The sequence below is a fragment of the Diabrotica virgifera genome, chromosome 7 (genome assembly GCF_917563875.1).
Source record: "Diabrotica virgifera virgifera chromosome 7, PGI_DIABVI_V3a".
Taxonomy (NCBI): Eukaryota; Metazoa; Arthropoda; class Insecta; order Coleoptera; family Chrysomelidae; genus Diabrotica; species Diabrotica virgifera.
The window spans coordinates 88614005-88636442 of NC_065449.1; the positions used below are offsets into that span (position 1 = coordinate 88614005).

The 22438-nt window shown below is 33.5% G+C and overlaps 1 protein-coding gene across 4 annotated transcripts in view; it reads left to right on the forward strand.

Moving 5' to 3' along the window:
- Window positions 1-22438, forward strand: part of LOC114334871 (retinol-binding protein pinta) — a 103607-nt gene that overhangs the window by 55577 nt on the left and 25592 nt on the right. For all 4 annotated transcript variants that reach the window (XM_028284988.2, XM_028284985.2, XM_028284987.2 and 1 more), the window contains exon 3: window positions 14672-14831. In XM_028284988.2, the coding sequence (XP_028140789.1) occupies window positions 14672-14831 (160 nt within the window). The remainder of the gene's footprint in view (window positions 1-14671; window positions 14832-22438) is intronic.

Here is a 22438-nt window from a genome sequence, read left to right on the forward strand (position 1 = left end):
ATTTAAGCCCGACCTTTGCGGCTTCTGATAGCACAGATCATTACCTTTCCAACGCATGTTTAATTTTGAAAATCGGTTATACCATTCAAAAGTTATCGAGCTCAGAAATATGACTCAATTTTTATTTAAAAAATGGAAAATGTTTGTGGATATGTATGTATGTATGTATGTATGTATGTGTGTGGAAAAGTTACACCGATCTGAATTTTTTTTTCTGTGTTTCAAGAAAGTGTGAGGGCCGATTCATAACCGGTCTAATTTTTGACTTCTGACTACCCGTAAGCCAGCTAGAGGACTAGGTAGATACAAAATAGTATATTTTTTGGGCGTATATAAATATCTTAGGTTCAAGGAAAGACAGGAAAACCGCAAATACACCAAATCAATAGGGTTGAGTTAAGCTTTCAAGTGGCGCCTAAGCGATCAAGCTGAGACATACACACTGCTCGCCATAGCCAAAAAACTGAAAAATTAAACTTTGAAAATTTTGGTTTTTCGACAATTACTCAAAATTTCAACCTACGAATTGCGCCAATAACTGAGCGTTTGTGAAAGGACTCAGGACGTGTCTAACGGTGTATACCTCATATCTGGGAAAATTCGAATTTTTAAGTTATAGGCTTCATAAGTATAATCAAATCTATTTCTTATGGGAAAAACGGTTTTTCAAGCTCAATAATTCCTGTAATACGTTCAGTTATCATACTCGATCTTGGATGCTGGTCAGATACTACTTGTCAAGACGTTTCAAATTCATGTTTAGTGATCAACATCAGGTAAACCGTTCAGAAGTTATAGAGCTCCAAAAGTATAATTAGTCCAGGAACTGAAATTTTTCACTTCGCAATTTTTACAGAATGGATAGATTTGCTTGAAAATTTGACAATAAGTAGTGGATAGTCCAAGGATCAAAATCTATATGATGCCGAAAGACGCTCTTACCATGGGGTGGTTGCCACCTCATCTCGAGGGTGGAAATTTTTTATTATATTTTGACCGCAAATGCTGGTAAAAATATTAATTATAAGCAAAAAATGTTCATTATATATTTTTTTGATAAAATTAATAGTTTTCGATTTATTGGTTATCGAAGCTGTTAGTTTTATATCGAAAAAATTACCAGAGAACGGCAGTTCTCGCCAGTGGCGCAGAAATACACCCCCCTACACGCGACACTATTATATATACGAAATTTTCAATTTTCTAAATCTGACTGAATTGAAAATTGTGCCAACTCCCATCTTCAAGTTCAGAAAAAGACTCACCCATTCATATGTCAACCATCAATTTTGGTCCAAGGGTGTCGATTTTACGGCCCTTCCTATTTAGGTCTGTTTTTCGTTCTGGCCCCCAAAACTCCCAAAAACTTCAAAAATTTAAGTCCGACCTTTATGGCTTCTAACAGTACTGATCATTACCTTTCCAACGCATGTTTAATTTTGACAATCGGTTATACCATTCAAAAGTTATAGAGCTTAGAAATGTGACTTAATTTTTATTTAAAAAAGGGAAAATGTTTGTGGATATATATTAGGGTGGAACGAAAAAAATGTTTTTATAACTTCAATGTGTAATAGTAATAAAAAGTTGCCTATAGCCATTGTTAAGCCACAAGTAAAATATTTTTCCAAACAAAATATTTTTAGAGGTGCCGCAAAAGGGTTGAAAATTAGAATTTTAGTTCAATTTTGCAAATTTTGATGATTTTGGTTTGGTAAAAAATAGGTATTGTAATGTCTTAATTTCTATTTTAAATTATAAATACACACTCTAAACCTACTCTTTTAAGATAATTTTAGTTTTAACTTTCAACAATCCAAAATTTCTTTTTACTAAAACTGGCAAAGTTTGAACTTAAATTCCACATTTAAAGAAATATTTAATAGAAAATATTTACTTCATTCCTTAATATAATTTAACATTATATCTATAGTAGAAGATCAAATTTCAATAGTATAGGAACCTGCTATATAACTCTTGCTTCCGGAACGGGTGATGCTATAAAATATAGCATAATGAGCCGTTTTAATATAACAGCTGTCCGCTATGATGGAACTGTCACTAACACCGGTGTTAACAATGGTGTAATTGCTTTAATAGAAAAAAGCCTAAATCGCTGAAGTGGCTGATTTGTTTGTTCTATATAAATGAATTGTCTTTGCTTCATTTGTTTTGCATACTGGATGGAAAAACTAAAGGCCCTAATGAATTTGGAGGGCTTCCAGGCAAAGAACTTGAAATTTGTAACCAGCTACCTGTGGTTAATTTCGCTCCGTACAAAACAATCTCCCTATTTTAGAGATTAAAGGTGATCTAAGTACAGATCAAAAATTAATATTTACTTGAAATGTGGAAATAAATCTCCAGTGGTGTATGTTCTTCTGATCTTTCTTTAAAAACCCCTGGGAAATTAGCTCATTCACGATGGCTTTATTACGTTTGCCAATCGCCTTCTTCGGTTATATGTTGCTCCAGAGAATCTTTCAAACAGTCTGGTTTCAGATAAAACTGAAACCATTTTGCATAAATGGATCAAAACATCTATGCAGACTCATCAAATTTTCGCGTTATCTTTGTGAGGAATATCTCCAAATAATTGATCCAGTAATTCAAAGGAATCATTACTTCTCTCACCCAGAAAATTTGCTTCTCTCCATGTTATGTGACAAGAAAAAACACATAAGGGAGCTATGTCTGCGGCGACTTTTGAAGGCAAGATCGAAACTCATAAATGGTGTAAGGAACTTTGTTGTTCCGAAGTTTAACTTTAATGCCAATGACTATATTAATATAATTAACTGAACGAAAGAAGAAATTACTGAGCCTCCTGTGACAAAACAGATAACTGACGAGGGCTTAAAAAATTATATAAGTGAAGCAAGAAACCATAGTTGTCAGGTGCAGTATGTGGATTTTCCGTATTTTCCCTGTCATACACAGGCAGTGAAAAGAGTCATAAAGCTCGTGACTGAGTCATCTCTTAGTGTGTGTGGTCTTGAAGCAAAAATGGCTTTGTTAGAGCAAATATTGCTTCCCAAAAGATTATGCCCAAATTTGAGACAAAAAACAATTTATTTAAGTATCAATATGAATATTGTAACTAAAGAAATCTTATAGCAATGTATACATATATCAATGATAGCAATGTTAACTGTTATTAGAAACAATATTTGACTAATAGACCAGGGTAATAAGACAAAAATATACCCTGTTCGTGACACTCGAGCAGCCAGGGTACTGAAGCGTTTTTTCGACAAGTAATGGACAACCTAAGTCTGACGTCACAAATGTCACAAAATTGGGAGGAGCTTATATTGGCTCCAAACAATTTTGTTTGTAACCTTAAATGTTCATAAGGATTTTTTCATTTATGTGCTTTGTGTGGCAAAATAAGACTTCATTTAGGTATTTCGTTAAAGAGACGTGTTAATTAAGAGATTTTTATTCGTTTTTGCTCAGGTGGTTTTTATTCCTTAGTGATTGAAAATAAATATACCCTCAAAACTGTTTACATTCTAATCATTGCATTAAATTAACTCACCTGGGCAAAAACGAATAAAAATCTCTTAATTGGCACGTTTCTTTAAATAAATACCTAAATGAAAAGTCTTATTTTGTCACACAAACCACGTAAACAATAAATTAAAAATTCCTTATGAGTGTTTAACATTATAAACAGAATTGTTTGGAGCCAAACATAAGCTCCTCCCAATTTTGTGACGTCAAGACTTAGGCTGTCCATACCTATAGGATCAAATTGTAACTATTTCCTGCGTGAGATCTGGCGGCCATTTTTATTTATAAACAATTAACTGTCAAAAAATGGCATTTTTCCCTTTTTTTTCAAATCAATGGAAAACAGTGAAACATGATTTTTTTAGTACAAATATCTTTGAGATTATGGAAAAAGCTTTAAAATGACATATTACAAAGTTTGATATACAGTGGAACCCCGATAAGTCGGCCCCCGATAACCCGGAAGTCCGGCTAACCCGGACCGATTTTCATCAGACAAAAATTTAACAAATAAACAATTTAACAATTTTATCAAATAAAAATGTATGTAGGCCAAATAATATTTCAGAGATAATGTGTATTTGTGTAATTTGAACACATAAGTACAATAGTAAAAATGATTCATGCACACGGCGGCAGCCAGAGCGACCGTCTCAGCTTATCGGAAAGAACAGACACCTGTCTGTATTCCTTTTTCTTTATTTATGTCAAACTGTCTTAGCATTGTTTAAAAAAGACGTGACTATTTAAAAATTCTTGTATTGTGTGTAGTACAGCCTATTAATCACTTCCGTTCTGTAATGTAATCGTGCTTCAGATTGTGTTTGCTTTGTCTACGTAATGGTAACAAAACGTAAAAATGTTGCAGTGACAATGGAAAAGAAACTAAATAGAAACATTAGGTAGGATTGATAAAGACGAATCTTTAAAATAAATTTATTGCAGCATCATAATATGATATTATGCTACCATAGGTCTGGATCCCGCGTATGAAAAAAAAGTTGATTAATAGCAAGCTAAAAATTTATTAATAGCTTAAGGGTGTCTAGTCGGATAAACTTTGATATATGAGAACACTGGAACAGGGGCAGTTTTAATTGTGGAACAGGTCAAAAATTTGGAACGGTCAGAACACGAAAATGGCACATTTGTTTTGTCCGACAGAACAGACATAAACTCTCCGAACAGAGATTAAACTCTCATGCAAAAATCAGACTGCTATTTATCACCTGTCATAATTCCTGTCATTTGACATATTCTACATGTTCCACTCATTAAAACGCCAATTTGGTGATAAATAGCAGTCTGATTTTTGCATGAGAGTTTAATCTCTGTTCGGAGAGTTTAAGTCTGTTCTGTCGGAAAAAATACATGTGCCGTTTTCGTGGTCTGACCGTTCCAAATTTTTAACCTGTTCCACAGTTAAAACTTCCCCTGTTCCAGTGTTCCCATATATTAATGTTTGTCCCACTAGACACCCTTAAGCTAATAACAAATTTTCAGCTTGCTATTTATCAATTTTTTTTTTGTACGCAGGATCCAGACCTACCATATTATGGTGTCGGTACATCTCTACAGTATGACATGAGTTTTTTACCAAGAAATGAACAAAACTCTACACTCTATACAACTATACGTAATTTAGATGTGTACTGTGCATATGTGTTTCATGTTTTTGTAATTGTAATGGAGGTTATTTATTAATTTTTACTATATTCTCCGGCTAACCCGGATTTTCGATAACCCGGATCGGCCGCGGTCCCGATTAATCCGAGTTATCGAGGTTCCACTGTACTCATTTATTGTTAATATAATTGCGAAAAAAGGTCGGAATTGCAAAAAAAAATATTTTTGCAATAACTGCTGTAAAAATTAGTGTACAGATTTGAAATTTTTGTCAAATGAGGGTTCTTTAGTGCTTAATATGTCATACAAATTTCAAAGCGATTCATTCAATTGTTTATCTCAGTGAGCATTTTTTTTGCACTAACATAAGTCAGAAAAAAATGACGTTAGAACCATTCCACAGATGTCAAATGGAAGAGCATGAACTATGTTTTCAACATGGTTTAAAAAAAGCGAATAAAAAATGCATTTATTAGTAATAAATTATTGTGCAAAAGTATCGTAAATCTCTCCTTATAAATTTTTTGAATAACTTTTTCAAAAAAAATTAACTTTTTTACCCTGTTTTACGTGCCCACCTAACAAGTAATGTTATTTATATCATAATTGATAAAAAATTGTAATAAATATATATAATTTCTTATATAACAAAATAAAAAGTTTATAAGGAAAGATTTACGATTCTTTTGCATAATTATTTATTACTAATAAACGCATTTTTTATTCGCTTTTTTTAAACCAAATTGAAAATATAGGTCATGCTCTTTCATTTGACACCTGTGGAATGGTTCTAAAGTCATTTTTTTCTGACTTATGTTATTGTAAAAAAAATGGTCTCTGGGATAAACAACTTGAATAAAATTTAAACAATTGAATGAATCGCTTTGAAATTTTTATCACATATTAAGCAACAAAGAACCCTTATGTGACAAAAATTTCAAAGCTGTACACTAATTTTTACAATAGATATTGCGAAATTAATTTTTTTTGCAATTCCGACCTATTTTCGCAATTATATTAACAATAAATGAGTATATCAAACTTTGTAATACGTCGTTTTAAAGCTTTTTCCATAATCTCAAAGATATTTGTTCTTAAAAAACCATAAGTTTCACTGTTTTCCATTGATTTGAAAAAAAAAGGTAAAAATGCCATTTTTTGACACTTAATTGTTTATAAATAAAAATGGCCGCCAGATCCTACGCAGGAAATAGTTACAATTTGCTCTTATATATATTACCTGTCGAAAAGACGCTTCAGTACCCTGGCTCCTCGAGTGTCATGGAAAAAACCTTATTACCCTGGACTATAAGAAATGTTAGCTACGGCACCAGGTTAAATATATAAAATATTTGAAATTTTCTGCATTTTTTTGTTAAAAACCTATCTTTTCAAAGATCTTGCGGCACCTCAAGATGTAAACCTAGAACAAAAATATTTTGTAGTTTTATTGTAGACATGATAAGGCAACTTTCGAGTGCTATTAGAAAGTTCTTTGAAAAAAAAATTTTTTTTCCTATCTTTTCGTTCCACCCTAAATATATGTATGTGTGTTTGAAAGTTAAACCGATTTGATATTTTTCCTCTGTGTTTGAAGAGGGGGTCAGGGCCGATTTAGAACCGGTGTAGTTTGTGACTTTTGACCACCCAAAAGCCAGCTATAGGACTTGGTAGGTACAAAACGGCATATGTTTTGGGGGTATATATATTCGGATCAAGAAGAGCCAGGAGAACCGCAAATACATCAAATTAATAGTGTTAACTTAAGCTTTCAAATGGTGTCTAAGCCGTCAGAATCAGACATACACACGGCTCAGTATAGCCGAAAAACTGAAAAACTAAACTTTGAAAATTTTGGTTTTTCGACAACTCAACATTTCAACCTACAAATTGCGCCAATAACTTAGCGTTTATAGAAGTACTCCAGACGAATTTAACGGTGTATACCTCATATCCCGGAAAATTTGAATTCTTAAGTTATAGGCTTCATAAGTATGATAAAATCTATTTCCTGTGGGAAAAACGGTTTCTTAAGCTCAATAATTCCTGTAATAGCTTCAATTTTCATACTTGACCTTAGATCCATCAGATACTACTGGTCAATACGTTTCAAACTCATGTTTACTGATCATAATCGGTTAAGCCGTTTAGAAGTTTTTAAGCCACAAAAGTATAATCCAATTAACGATTATTCCCGAAATGGTTTATGTAGTTGTAGTGGTTACGACGCTAAATTTGATCTGGCAACGGGCAATCCGACTTCATTTACCGGCCATCTCAATTTTTTTTTCAATCTATTTCGAATAAAAAAAAAATCTAGTGTACATTAGATGGACACTAGATCATTTGGGAGATAATGCAACAAAGGTAACCATTTATAAAGCTTGACGTGTAATAGAGGAACATCGCATTCAACTTCATACATTTAATTTATAAATAACTTTGAAAAACTCCTGATACAAGAATAAAAAACCGCTAAACGCCGTAAAAATGAGTGGCGCATAAAATATTCCAGCTACAAAAGATCTGATATGAATATTACGTGGCGCGAAAATGGATTTTCATTTGATGCAAAACAAAATTCTAGTTTTATTTTAAAAGATTTTTCCATAATATTTGCTAAATTTGAAGTAAACGCGCCACAAAAGAGTTTCAAAATTCAAACTGTATCAAAGTTACTCTTTTGTGGCGCGTTTACTTCAAATTTAGCAAATATTATGGAAAAATCTTTTAAAATAAAACTAGAATTTTGTTTTGCATCAAATGAAAATCCATTTTCGCGCCACGTAATATTCATATCAGATCTTTTGTAGCTGGAATATTTTATGCGCCACTCATTTTTACGGCGTTTAGCGGTTTTTTATTCTTGTAAAAAATGCGACTATATTAGTTGCAATAAATTATCAAATTGATAAGATACAGTGTGTCGCATTTAAGATGAAGACACCCCTATGTTTCGGCTATAAAAATATATACAGATTTGAAATTTTGCAGTCATACAGGGTGATGGTTCACAATTTTTAAAATAGTCATCTGAACTTTAAATTTTAAACGCGGCCTACCGTGAATCCACAAACGGGGTGAATTTTCGATATGTGATTCGATTTGCTTCGCGTTACAGATATCGATAAAAGTTATTTGGAAAAGTTGTTCCAAATATTATTATAACCCCACATACCAAATTTTATGACAAAATTCACAATTTTAGTTTTTTTTCAGTTGTTATAGTCAGGATCCTAAAGCCTAAAATTGGCTGTCCCGAGATGCATCTCGAGACAGCCAAAAACAGTTTTTTCGATTTTTTCGATTTTTCCGCTCAGATATTAAAAATACTGCCTCTGCCATTTAAAAGAACGGCAAAAAGTACTCAAAAAAATTCTATTTAAAAGTTGGAAAAATCATATTAACATAACCTAAATTTTTTTTGAAAATTTCAAAAATTTTTCCTGGGCTCATTTTTCATTACAAAAATCTGAAAAAAAAATTAGGTTGTTTTGTATTCAAAGATACAACCTCTTGAATTTTTTCAAATTTTTTAACGTAAAATTGCGCTCACAAAAAAATAAAACCTAAAAATTCTTCTTTTCTCGATTTAAGACGTTTTAGGACCTCTGGGAAGCTAAAAATTTGCATGAGGGCATAATTTTATATCCTTTATCGAAAACTTAAGTAGCGGGGCTGATCGGTGCGGGGGCATTTTTGACCATCTTATCCCGCTATAGCCTTTGTGTCCATGCCTGGCCATTATTTTACCTTACGTTTTTCAGCCAGGAGAGTTTTCTTCTTCCTGGACCTCTTCTTCCTTCCACTTTACCATCCATTATGCGTCATAAAAAGTGGAATCTTTCTCCTCTGTAAATATGTCCTAGATAACTAGTTTTTCTGTTTTTACAATATTTAGGAATTCTCTTTCAGTCCCCATTCTTCGCAGCACCTCGTTGTTGTTCACGTGCTCTGCCCAAGAGATCTTCAGCATCCTTATAAAATCCACATCTCAAAGGCTTCTATACGCCTCATACTTGTAATTTCGACAATCCATATTTCCACTCCATATAGAAATATGGAATAGATAAATGTCTTTACATTGGTGCCGAATTACCAAAACAATGGAAATTATCTATCATGTCAACCATCCACAAAAAGGGCAGCAAGGATCAATGTAAAAATTACAGAGGAATTGCGGTAAATAGCACAATAAGTAGGATGTATGGGAAACTTATTAAGAACAAAATAGAAAATGACTATAGAGATTACGAAGCAGAGGAGCAAGCTGGCTTTAGAGCTGGGAGGTCCATAATAGATCACCTGTACTCTATTACGCAATTATTGAGAAAAAAACAGCCGTCAATAAAGAAGTTCACCTGGTATATGTAGACTTACAAAAAGCATATGACAGTGTGCCCCTCAGCAAACTATGGTCAACCCTACATCAAACCAACATTAAACATGGTCTTATCAAAGCAGTCCAAAGTCTATAATGGAACGACTGCAAAAATTAAAACTGGATCAACGATGTCTGAGGGATTTAAGGTCACGAAAGGATTGAAGCAGGGTTATTGTATTGCGCCTACCCTTTTCAAAATTTATCTGGAACAAGCACTTAAGCTGTGGAAAAGAAAATGTAATGGCATGGGAATCCCTCTCAATGACGACACAACACTATACACCTTATGTTTCGCTGATGACCAAATTCTGATTGCTCAGGATCATGACGAGCTGAGTTACATGACCCGGAAGCTAATAGAAGAATATAACAAATGGGGTCTCGAAGTCAATATTAAGAAAACTGAAGCCATGTGTATTGGAGGAACAAAGCAGTCAATTACATTAGACGATGGGGTAGAAATTAAACACTGCGATGAATACAAGCACCTGGGCATGAAGATAACTCAAGATGGAACACTCGATGCTACTATAAAAGACAGAAACATACAGGGTAGAAAAGACATATCCATGATGAACGGCATTCTGTGCGACCAGACAATATCTAAAGCGAACAAACAGCTCATATACAATAGCTTAAAAGTATAATCACATATGGCAGTGAAGTTTGGCCACTGAAACAAAGAACGGAGAAAATGCTACTAGTAACAGAAATGGACTTCTGGAGAAGAGCAGCAGGCAAATCAAGAAGAAATCGGATACCAAATGAGAAAATACGAGAAATGATGGGAGTCACACATACAATAATTGATGACATAAAAACAAAACAACTAGTATGGTACGGCCATGTACAGAGAATGCCAGATGACAGGATCCTTAAGCAGATTTTGGCGTGGACACCACAAGGGAGAAGACAAAGAGGAAGGCCGAGAAGAAGCTGGAGGGAGGGAATTGAAAAAGAACTAGAGGAAAGAGAAATCTCTCCAGGTCTATGGTTTAACAGAGAAGAATGGCGGTTAGGAGTCGGAAGGCGTCGGAGAACGCTGTAAACCGATAGTAGTAGTAGTGAATGTTTTTACAAATTGGTATCGAATATCCAACGATAAGGTAGAGTTTATTAGGAATTTTCTCATTTTTTGAAAAGCGGACCCAGCATACGCTATAATACGAACACGTATTTCGACCTTGTGGTCAAATCGTTTGTTATCCAACAACCAAGATACTGAAATCTTTGTACGGATTCTATCTGCTTGTTATAGATACGAATATTAATGTCGGCATTTGGTACACGTGTAACAGCCATAACTTTTATTTGTGTTTATATTCTTAAACACAAGGAAGAGCTACTAAAAAAAGTAAACCAAGCATACTTAAATTACTTCTGCCGTATATCCATGGATATGAGGCCGAAATAATTCCCGAGGTCGATGTATCCATGGATGTGAGACCGAAGTAATTTAGGTCTTTATCATTCTTTGACCATAGCCAAGAACGAGGCCATGGTATAAGAAGGAAAGGTAGAAGGCCGAAGAGTAAGATGAAGGTCTTTAACACACTGGCGCGGCAGACCAAACGAAGACTCTGGTTGGAAAACCTCTATATGCAGCCATCCATCTAAGAAAGGATTGAGACAGTCAATGGAGCTAGCAAACTAACAGTATCAGTGGCGTAACAAAATCCGTCGGCCCCCCCCCGCAGAATTGGAAATGGGGCCCCTTTAAAAAATGACTAAATGCGCCATGTGTAACAAAAACATAGCCAGGGAGGTAGTGTCAAATTTGACCGGAGCATTTTAGCATGGCTGCTTTCTTTTTATTTAGTTAGGTATTCCAAAGTTTATTAACAAATGATGTATCAGCTGGCCCAAAACCGGGGATTTTAGACAAGAAAAGATAAAATATGAAACTTGATGGAAAAACGCTACACCTTATGTCAAATATTTATCTACGTGACTTGCAACTCTTTATAGCCTGGCTGACTTCCCTCCAAGCTTTCACTCAGACAATGCGGGTTCAAATCCTGGCGTTGAAATTTTTTTTGTTTTTAAGATTGACATTTTATTTTGAAAAATATTTATTTTTATAATACCACGTTTGTATTATTTATACGAGACAATATAAAAAAATCTGTATGTCTTATATAATTATGCATAGAACTTATGAAATAGAACTACAGTCGGAAAAATGAAAGAATACCCATGAACGAACATATAAAACACGCTGTATTTTCCTGTCACCTTGTCACAAAGAAAATTGCCCAGCGCAAGTACATGTAGTAATAATTATTACATGTACTTGCGCTGGCCAATTTTTTGTGTGACACGGTGACAGGAAAATACAGCGTGTTTTATATGTTCGTTCATGGGTATTCTTTCATTTTTCCGACTGTATGCATTTGATCAATTATATTATGATTGACCTTAATAAGCAAAGTTGTTGTAAATGAACCCCTGAAGCTTCCTGAGTTAGTACGACCAATCTAAGTAAAAAAGGGTGTTGCCCTCCCCACCCCCTCCCGACATTTTTTTATTTTTTGGACATACTGTTTTTTCTTAATGTAATATGATGTAGAACCAAAAGATACATACAACCCTAATTTTTCACTTTTCTATCACCAACCCCCCATTTTATGAAAGCAATCTAAATATTTCCCTGTTCTCTATAATAGGTATATAAAAATGGATTTTTGTCTGTATGAGGAGCGATCAATCAAAACGCAATAAATCCTGTTTTTTAGAATTTGAGTTAAATTAATACTAAGTAGCTTTGTCATGAAATATATCCAGTGGTTACAGCCAATTCCTTCCAAACGCAATATATCCAATAGAAAATAGCTATCGAAAGTGTGCAAATCAATCAAAACACAGTAAACCCAGTATTCCGCTGAATAACGCCCTTATTATAAAAATAATTATTTTTCAAAATAAAATGTCAATTTTAAAAACAAAAAAAAAAATTCAACGCCAGGATTTGAACCCGGATTGCCTGAGTGAAAGCTAGGAGAGAAGTCAGCAAGGCTATTAAGGGTTGTAAGTCACGTAGATAAATATTTGACATAAGTTGTAGCGTTTTTCCATCAAGTCTCATATTTTACCTTTCCTTGTCTAAAATCCCCGGTTTTGGGCCAGATGACACATCATTTGTTAATAAGCTTTGGAATACCTAACTAAATAAAAAGAAAGCAGCCATGCTAAAATGCTCCGGTCAAATTTGACACTACCTCCCTGGCTATTATGTGTTATTAACGTGAAATAAGGCGATACTGTGTAATTTTCAATGCCACCACCGAAGTGGTCCAGTCAATACTTTTCGAGTTATTTACGAGAGAAAATGTTCAACATTGTTCAACAAAAAAAAACACGTTTTCATGCGGTTTTTCGCAAATAACTTTAAAAGTATGTATTCATATTATGTAAGTAGCAAAAATGTAGCTTATACAAAAATGAAATCTATCGACCAAGTAAATGAAAATTTGTAGCTCCTGAAAAATTGTTCTTTTACGTCAAATTCCAAATCGAATATTTCAACGTGAAATAACCAAAAAATGAAGCACCTTTCGGAGAAAACTCATTAAAACTTTAAAAAAAAGTTTTAGGTATTTTTACTTTTTATAAAAATCTCTATCATCAAAACTAAGTGAGTTACGCTCAAAATACAGTTAAAGCCTTTTTTGGAAAAAAACATTGTGAAAATCTCGCCATATTTAGCACCCCAAATGAAACTAATCATTACCGCTTTACACATTTACAAATTACTTAACTTTTTTTTTATATGACCTGTAAGTTTCACCGGTTCAAAGTGCTTATCTTTGAATGGGTTTCATCTGAAAGGGTCCAAAAATGAACATTCAGTCACATTAATGACAATTAATGTTGTATAACTTGTCACAAAGACCACCAAGAAACAGGTTTAGGAAATATTCAGGTGATGATATCAATAAAATATTAGTTAAAATAATTTAAAAAGACAGTTTTATTCATGAAATAATCTCGAATTACACTCGATCTCTAAAATTATTATCGATTTGTTGCCTCGTCACACTTTAACATAATTTCACGACCCGAAGGGGAGCGAAAACTGTCAAAGTGTCACTCGGGAAATAAATCGATAATTTTAGAGCTCTCGTGCAATTAATACTGATAATTACACTCCAAAACGGGTGTTTACTGGGCTATTAGTGTATTGATGCACTGTTTATGACAACTTACATTTTTCATCTTTATTGGTATAGAATATAGAATATAATAGAAAGAAAATTAATAAACGACTACATTATTACAAAGTATTATTCTATGAGATGAACAACTTTCTTCGTGCAATACTATCAGCGAATATATCTACAATTTTATTAATACATACATACAATACATACATACGATACATTGTATGAATCTGATAGGCAACTTCATTTTCAATACTGCGTTGCTTAAATACGTTGCGTATAATACCTATATGCGCAAAATAATATAACAATAACACATTTTTACATATATGTATTAGACGACAAGATGGGGCCCCTGACATGATGGGGCCCCCCCGCAAGCTTCATGCTGCGGGGGCCTCTGTTACGCCCCTGAACAGTATTTGGAGTGCTCATGGAATTAGGAGGAATATATTGGCTTCGTTTGATCGTCGTCTCTTAGCTTGTCTCTTGTGAGTGCGTTCCAGGACATTAACAACACCTTTTTTAACTTTAGTTTCATTTACTGTCGCTTACTGTCACTTGCTGTTGCGTTTATTAAATTTAAATTTTCGACTTATCGTCGACTTATCTCGTATGCTTGAAATGATGACGCACGGGTAAAGATTCAGGGACTCAACTGTAGGTACCCTTTTTGTGTTAGCAATAAAAAAAGTTAATTTGTTCGATGAATTTAATTTACAATGTTAAACATAAGAGGTCGAAATAAATTTTCATAAAATACTCATATTAAAGTACATTAAATTATCTTCCGACGAGTACATCTTTTTTGATCCGAGTAATAGTTTATGAAAAAAAAATACATTATTAGTCAAAAGTGGGCCGATATCTATGTACTTTAGTTTATTATACTGTTTCTAAGATGCTCAATAAACATCCGTTTTTAATCTGAATATTCTGAATATGATTAATTTCTTATTTTATTAATTCATTTCATAATTTTTAGGTGATAGTATGCTAGAATTTTTTGTTACAAATAATAAATATAATATAGAAAGGACCAAGGATAATATTAAATCATATTATGCAGTACGAAAAAATATACCTGAATTTTTTAAAAACGCACATCCGAGATTACCTAAAATGCAGGAATGTTGGGAAATGGGGTAAGTAATTATTATTTATTATTATTCCCGGATATTTATAGCGTTTTTCGCCTTCCGATTTCCAGGGTGAAGATTCCTTTCCAACATTACCTTCTGAATGCCGCCTAGCCAGGATTTTTTCGGCCTTCCTCTCTTCCTTCTTTCCCTTGGTGTCCATTTTAAAATTTGTTTTGGCAGCCTTTCATCGTCCATTATTTTTAGATGTCCTTACCAGGTTAGTTGTCTCCTTTGAATTTCGTCTATGATGGTTGACTTGACTCCCATTATATTTCTGAATTGGTCATTTTATATCCTTTCAAGCCTTGATTTTCTAGCCGATCTTCTCCAGAAGTCCATTTCCAATGCAAGTAGATGTCATTCTAGGGATTTAGTTAGTTGACATGTTTCGCACCCCTAGAGCATTATACTTTTAAAGATGGAGTTAAAGATAAGATATTTTCTTTGATTATTGTAGATAGTTCTTTTGACCATAGCATCGGGTTTAGGCATCTAATCACTCTTTTTCCTTTCACGATCCTTTGCTCTATTTCTTTTTCGGTGTGCCCACTCTTGTTGATTGTTGTTCCTAAATATAAATATTTCTCACAGTTCTTGATTGTTTCATGTTCGTTGACTATTAGATCTTCAACTTCATTCCCGATGCATAAGTATGGCGTTTGGTTTCTATTTACAGAAAGGCCCCACTCTAAATCTTCTTTATCTGAAAATATTTTATCGTCATCAAGCTGGATTCCCATCCATGAAAAAGATCTCCTCTAGTATTTTAGTGCTTCTTGTAGCATTTAAATGGTATTGGAGAAGGCAGCATCCTTTTCGTAATCGTTTTGGTACTGGAAATTCTTCTGATAAGGTGTTGTTAGTTTGATTTTTGATGTTGCTTTATTGTATAATTGTTTGACGTCGGCGATCGTCGAGTCATTTAACGAAGATCGTTCAAGAGACTGCCCCAGCTTTCTCACAGGAATCACGTCATACGCTTTTGTGAGATCCACAAACAACTTTCTATTCATTAAGTTGTGTTAGGGTACTATGTGGTCTACGCAATATTTTCCAGATCTAAAACCAGCTTGCTCTCCAATTTCATGAGGTTCGTATTCTTGCTCAATCATTTTTTTTAAGATTTTACCAAACAGCCTGCTAAAGGTACGAGTGACCGAGATACATATGTAGTTTCCGCAAATATCTGTTCTACCTTTTTTGTGAATTGGAGTAATCCCAGTGGCGTAGCTGACAGGCCCGCAGGGCCCGCAAGGCGGGGGGTCCCGACGTTAGGAGGGGCCCCTAAAGCCTTCAAGCTTAACACATTAACCGCCACATTAAAATTTTTTGTTTGTGCCTTCAGGCTCCACGTTGAGAATCTCAATGTTAATGTGAATAATATTTAACTCACTGAGCGCCTGGGCCAAACAAGGTGTGAGTTAAATACAACTCATATGGCGTTCAATGTGTTAATACTTCCACTTTCTTTAAATTGGGGACCAAAACATATTTCCATAATAAGCATCAAAATAGGGAATTTGGAAGGAAATAATGAAGCGGGTATTGACTTAACTCTTTTCGGGTGCAATTTAGCGTTTCGTACTTTCGTAGACATGTTGGTAGTTTAGATGAAAGTGATGAAAGTACCCAAAAAGGTAATTTTTTGTTGGTGGTTCTTTTACTAGCTACATATGATCCTGATAAAAACAATAACTTAAAAAACAACAAATTACTTGAGCCCCCAAATACAAAACGAAGTTATAAATTTGCTGGCTCAAGAAACTGAAAACAAATTGATTAATTTATTTAAAAAAATTGTTTTTATTCAATAAAATCTTGATACCACTCAAGATATTTCGAAACACCATCAGCTTAATTTTATTTTCCGGTATGTAACTTGCGATGAAAATAATTTAACTTCTAAAGCGGAAGTTGTTGAAAACTGTTGGGATTTATTCGCAAGTTAGACCAAAGTGCAGAAGGTCTTGTAAATTAAATTTTAAGATTTATACAATCAAAGCGGGTCTAGGACGTTTCATCGCCGCCGTTTCGATGCCGCCAGTTCGATGCCGATGCCGGCCGATTCATCGCCAATCAATTAATCGCTATCTGATATATTTCCGAATTTTCGACAGTTACAATTATTAGTTATTTTTAGTATTAATTAGGAATTCTAGGAAATGCGAGATATGACGGCGATGAAATGGACTGGCGATGAACCGGCGGCATCGAAACGTCCCATTCCGATCAAAGCACCTTTCCGTACACAACAGCAGAGGAAAGGGTATGATGGGGCAAGGGTTATGAGTGGTATATATTCAGGCGTACAAAGGCGTATAACTGACATTGAAAAAACAGCTTCCTATGTTCAATGTGCATCCCATAATCTGAACCTAGTGGTGAATGATGCCGTTGTTGGTGTACAGGAGTTGGTTTTTTTAGGATATAATTAAAAGATTGTTTTTTTAGTGCAAGTATTAAAAGATAGGATGTACTATGTACTATTATAACTTTGGATCCATCGCGTTTACTAACACTGTAACACTTAAAAGGTTATGTGAAACCCGGTGGTCATCCAGACATGATGCTGTTATGGCTTTGGTCGAGCTTTCCGACAAGTAATGAAACCTTTAACGAAAATTGCTCTCTAAAACGATGAAAAATTACAAGTGAATGCATTATTAGAGCATATGAATAATTTTGAATTTGTCGTTAACATTACTATTCAATCTAAAATACTTAACTTTATTAATCTTTTCATTAAATCAACACTTTTGAAATCTGAAACGGCAGAGGTAACGGTCGCCCTTCAACGAGTTTGAAAAAACTCGTGATAATCTTCTAATATAAATGAGAAATTCGATTTCCGAAACTTTAGCAAAAGCAGCAGGAATAAACTGATAAAACGTGGGAATTTAAAAATAAACGGATAAAACGTATAAGATGAGCTCAGCTGTGACGAAAAAATAACTTTTAGCAAAAAAAGTTTTGTAGTTAATGTTTTCAATGTAAATAGATATAATATTGCAACAACTTACTAATAGGTTTGCTGGATTAAGATACATGTATAATAGGTTTTCATGTCTATTCATAAACTAATTAAGAGTTATTAAAGAAAGGCCAAATACTGTCATTTACACATATTTTAGTAATAATTATATTGTTATTAGTTGTCGTTATGTTTATAACACGGGGGTCCATAAAAACTGTCGCGGGAGTCTTCTTTCCAACTCTTCAGGATTTCTTCCCCATTGAGGTTTCTTATTAGTTTTAGTATTCCGTGTTTTAGAAGTTCTGCTGGTATGTTCTGCTTTCCGGATGCTTTGTTGTTCCTCATGAATTTAAGTGCTTGTTGTATGTTGTATTTGTTCTTCTTCTACGTTGACATATTCACCGTGTACTCGTATACGTTGTGGTGAATCAGTGTTATAGACATCTCTGTCTTCATTTAGTTATGCTCCTTCCATGCATTTATCTGGAGATGTTGTATTCTGCTTTTGTTTGATGTGTCGGTTTTCATGGTTTTTATTAATTTCCATGCCGCTGATGATCGTGCTCCTCCAATGTAACAGTCAACTTCTTTACATGTTGCATTAGCCCAGTCGGGATACCATTTGACCTTGCATTAGAAGCTGCCCCAAATTTTATTTTCTAATCTTAAGGGGGGTTCAATGGTAGTATAAATTTAAAATCTCGACTGAATTCCACTGTTGCGTTAGCCGCCATCTTGATTTTAAATGTGAACCGTTTTTGGTCAATATCTCCGCCATTTTCAACTTTTCGAAAAAAATTATAAAAACTGAAATTGTTGTAAATGCAATTTTATATAATTTCGTTAATTATAATTTTTTTGGTGCGGTCGATATTTTCAGAGTTATGGGGGGAAAATTGTGACAGTTAGAGCATAATTATTGAATTATTGAATTATCTCGTTTATTATCAGCTTAACAACAAATATGTACCTACACAAAAATGAGAAGAATTAAATTTTGTACAATTTTGATATCTTTAATTTCTTTCATAAAATCAATATTTAAGGTAGTAGCTACGCGGTAAAAGAGCGAGCGTAAGACCCGATCGATTTATATCTCCGCCATTTTCAACTTTTTGATAAAAAGTGTAAGGACTGAAATTGTTGCAATTACGATTTACTACAAGTTTTCGAGAGAACCAGTGGCGGGTCTACGAGGGGAGATGGGGAAATCTCCCCCAGAGTCCAAAATTAAAAAAAAAATTGTTGAAATATTAAAATATATTAGCTGACATGAAGCTTAAAATATAGATAGACAAACTCAACCAATAAAACCCGCTAGTTAATAAAATTAAGTGAACTTAATGCATTTAAGTTATTATTTGTCTTTTATTTACTTAGTTTGGTTGGTGTTTCATTGGAAGTTTCAAAAATTTTATAAAATATAATTTTCTTTATTTTTGTTTCTGTACAATTATGTCGAAAAATTAATAATCAATGAGGCAATTCAATAATTATGCTTCCCCTCTGCTTCCACTATTATCCCCCTTAATTCGGAGAATATTGATCGCATATAAAAATTATGCAAAAGAAATTGTATGAAATTGTATTTCCAACAATTTTAGTTCCAACCGTTTTTGTCGAAAAGTTGAAAATGGCTGAGATATTAAGCAACAACGGTTCTCCTTTAAAATCAATATGGCGGCTAATGCAACCGCGGAATTAAGTCGAGATTTTAAATTTACACTACTATTGATCTCCCCTAAAGGATAGAATTATAAAATTTGGGGCAGCTCGGAAATCAAATTCAATTCAATAATTATGCTCCTCCCACCCCCACCACTTTTTACTATTCTCCCCCTTAACTTGGAAAATATCAACCGCATGAAAAAAATTTTAAAAAGAAATTATAGGAAATCATATTTGAAACAATTTTAGTTGAAAATGCGTAGATATTGAACAAAAACAATTGCTATAAAATCAATCAGGTCTTACGCTCGGGCCATTTCCGCATACGTACTACCTTAAATATTAATTTTTGCAAAAAATGAAAGGGATAAAAATTGTGTAGAATTTAATTCTCTCTATTTTTGTATAAAAACATTTTTGTCGTTAAACTAATAATGAACGAGATAATTCAATATTTATGTTCTAACTGTCACTATTTTCCGCCATAACTCGTAAAATATCGACCGCACAAAAAAATTATAACAAACGAAATTATAGAAAATCACATTTTCAACAATTTTGTTGGATTCTACTACTACGAAGTGGTTAAAGAATTTAAATATCTAGGAGTAACAATCACAAATAACGGAATGGTACGTTTCATCGCCGCCGGTTCATCGCCGCCGTTTCGAGGCCGCCGTTTCATCGCCAGTCCATTTCATCGCCGTCCGTTTCATCCCCAGCCGTTTCATCGCCAGTCAGTCAGTTGATTTTGTATTATGGGAGATGACACGACACTACGTTAAATTCAGTTCAAAACTTATGACAATTAAAAAGATAAAAATATTATTATATTTACTGTTCTACTTCCCCTAAATTTTATACTAGATAGTACTAAATTTGTTGTGTTAAATGACCTTTGTAGAAATATATTATATGTTCAAATTTATGTAGTGTTCAATACACCAGTGGTGTATTTACTTCATAATTTTTATTTAAATAATTTGAATTTTTTTAATATGCGTTGTATAGCAACTCATCAATATTGGCAATATTTTAAAGTCTTCTACTTTAAAATGTATTTTATACATAGGCAATACATGCCTGAATTGCCGATATAAATGAGTCAGATTAAATAAATTCTTAGAAGAATTTTTTACTAAGCAACAACATTTTTGTTTATTTAGTATTATTTTGTATTTTGAGAACGATATTCGACTTGGGCGTCGAAACGTTAATAAATTCATTTTTTTGGTAAAATTGTGGCTTATTTCCCATTTAAAATAGTTCATTATAAATATGCCACAAGGAAATAGCTTCAGAACAACATTGTATAGCTGGTTCCAAAAAAACTGATACGACTCTTAAAACGTATTTTGTAGAAAATTGAGCAGTATATTTTAAAGGATAAATACCTATTATTTACATACTGTCACTTTCACTGCCAAATATTAAAATTTGTCAGATAACTTATTCTATACAAGCTCACAAAATGGCTCCACATGCTGGCAAAGAACTAAAATCAAAAATTGTAACGAAATTAGAAGATGGTTGGTCACTATCTGCCGTAGCGAACCATTTTAACGTAAGCAGAACAACCGTTTTTAATATTAATAAAAGATGGAGAGAACAAGAAACTCTCGAAAGAAAGCAAGGTTTGGGAAGAGCTCTCTGAAAAAGACAATTTAATAGTTCCTTTCACGCAGATGGAGCGAATACTACAAGCTGTTATCACTGCTGATGGAAATATTACAAAATATTAATTTTATTTTTACATAATATCTAAATTTAGTATAGTTTTGGTCTTTCAGACCCTCGCTTTCTTTCGAGAGTTTCTTGTTCCCTCCTTTTGTTATTAATAGAAAAACTGTGGTTCTGCTTATGTTAAAATGTTTTGCTGCCTCTGATAGTGCCCAGTTATCATTTAATTTGGTGACATGTCTTGCTTTAATATACATATTGTTGAGTTAATTCGTTTGTTTTATTCTTTAATAATAATAAAAATGATAACAACAACCATCTTTTATATAAAAACTATCATTTATATACTCTTTATAAAATTCAGAGATTCAAAATAATATAAAAATTTAGACCTTAATAATTATTACAGTTTATGAATTAATAGTCCTGTCGCCAGGGGGGGTACAACGGCCTCCTGTATTCAGATGGACTTACTCAAGTTTTTTTTTATGTATTTTGACCCGTAGAACACGAATTTTTTGGGTAACAGTTGATTCGGATGTCGATAAGATTGTTATAAACAAAGAAGTTGAGGAATTACATAACAGCGATTTCTCGCAAAACAAAACATGTTTTTGTATTTTTTGGGCCATTCCAACCAAAAAGTGTTCCTACAAATTTTTTCGTAGGATGCATAGTTTTCGAGATAAACGCGGTGGAACTTTCAAAAAATCGAAAAATTGCAACATTTGTACCCGAATAACTTTTGATTAAAAAATAAAATAGCAATTCTGCTTACCGCATTTGAACGTTCAAGTCAAAGTATATCGGTTTTAGTTATTTGCATTGCTAAAAATTTATTATTTTATTGTTAAACAAAAGTATAAACACCTAGTGCTGGAGTGATGTTTTCAATGATTTCTCATTTAAAATCGAATGAGTAGGTAGAGTAGGTATTACAAGTGCAAGCGAGGCTATTTCTACGTAGCATGCATGTAAACGCATGTATTAGTCACGGGAAACACTATGTGTTTATAGCTTTTTTTAGCAATAAACACATACATTTTTAGCAATGTATATATTCGAAACCGATAGAATTTGACTTGAACTTTCAAATGCGGTAAGCAGAATTGCTATTTTATTTTTTAGTCAAAAGTTATTCGGGTTCAAAAATTGCAATTTTTCGATTTTTTGAAAGTTCAACCGCGTTTATCTCGAAAACTATGCATCCTACGAAAAAACTTGTAGGAACATTTTTTGGTTAGAATGGCCCACAAAATACAAAAACATGTTTTGTTTTGCGAGAAAT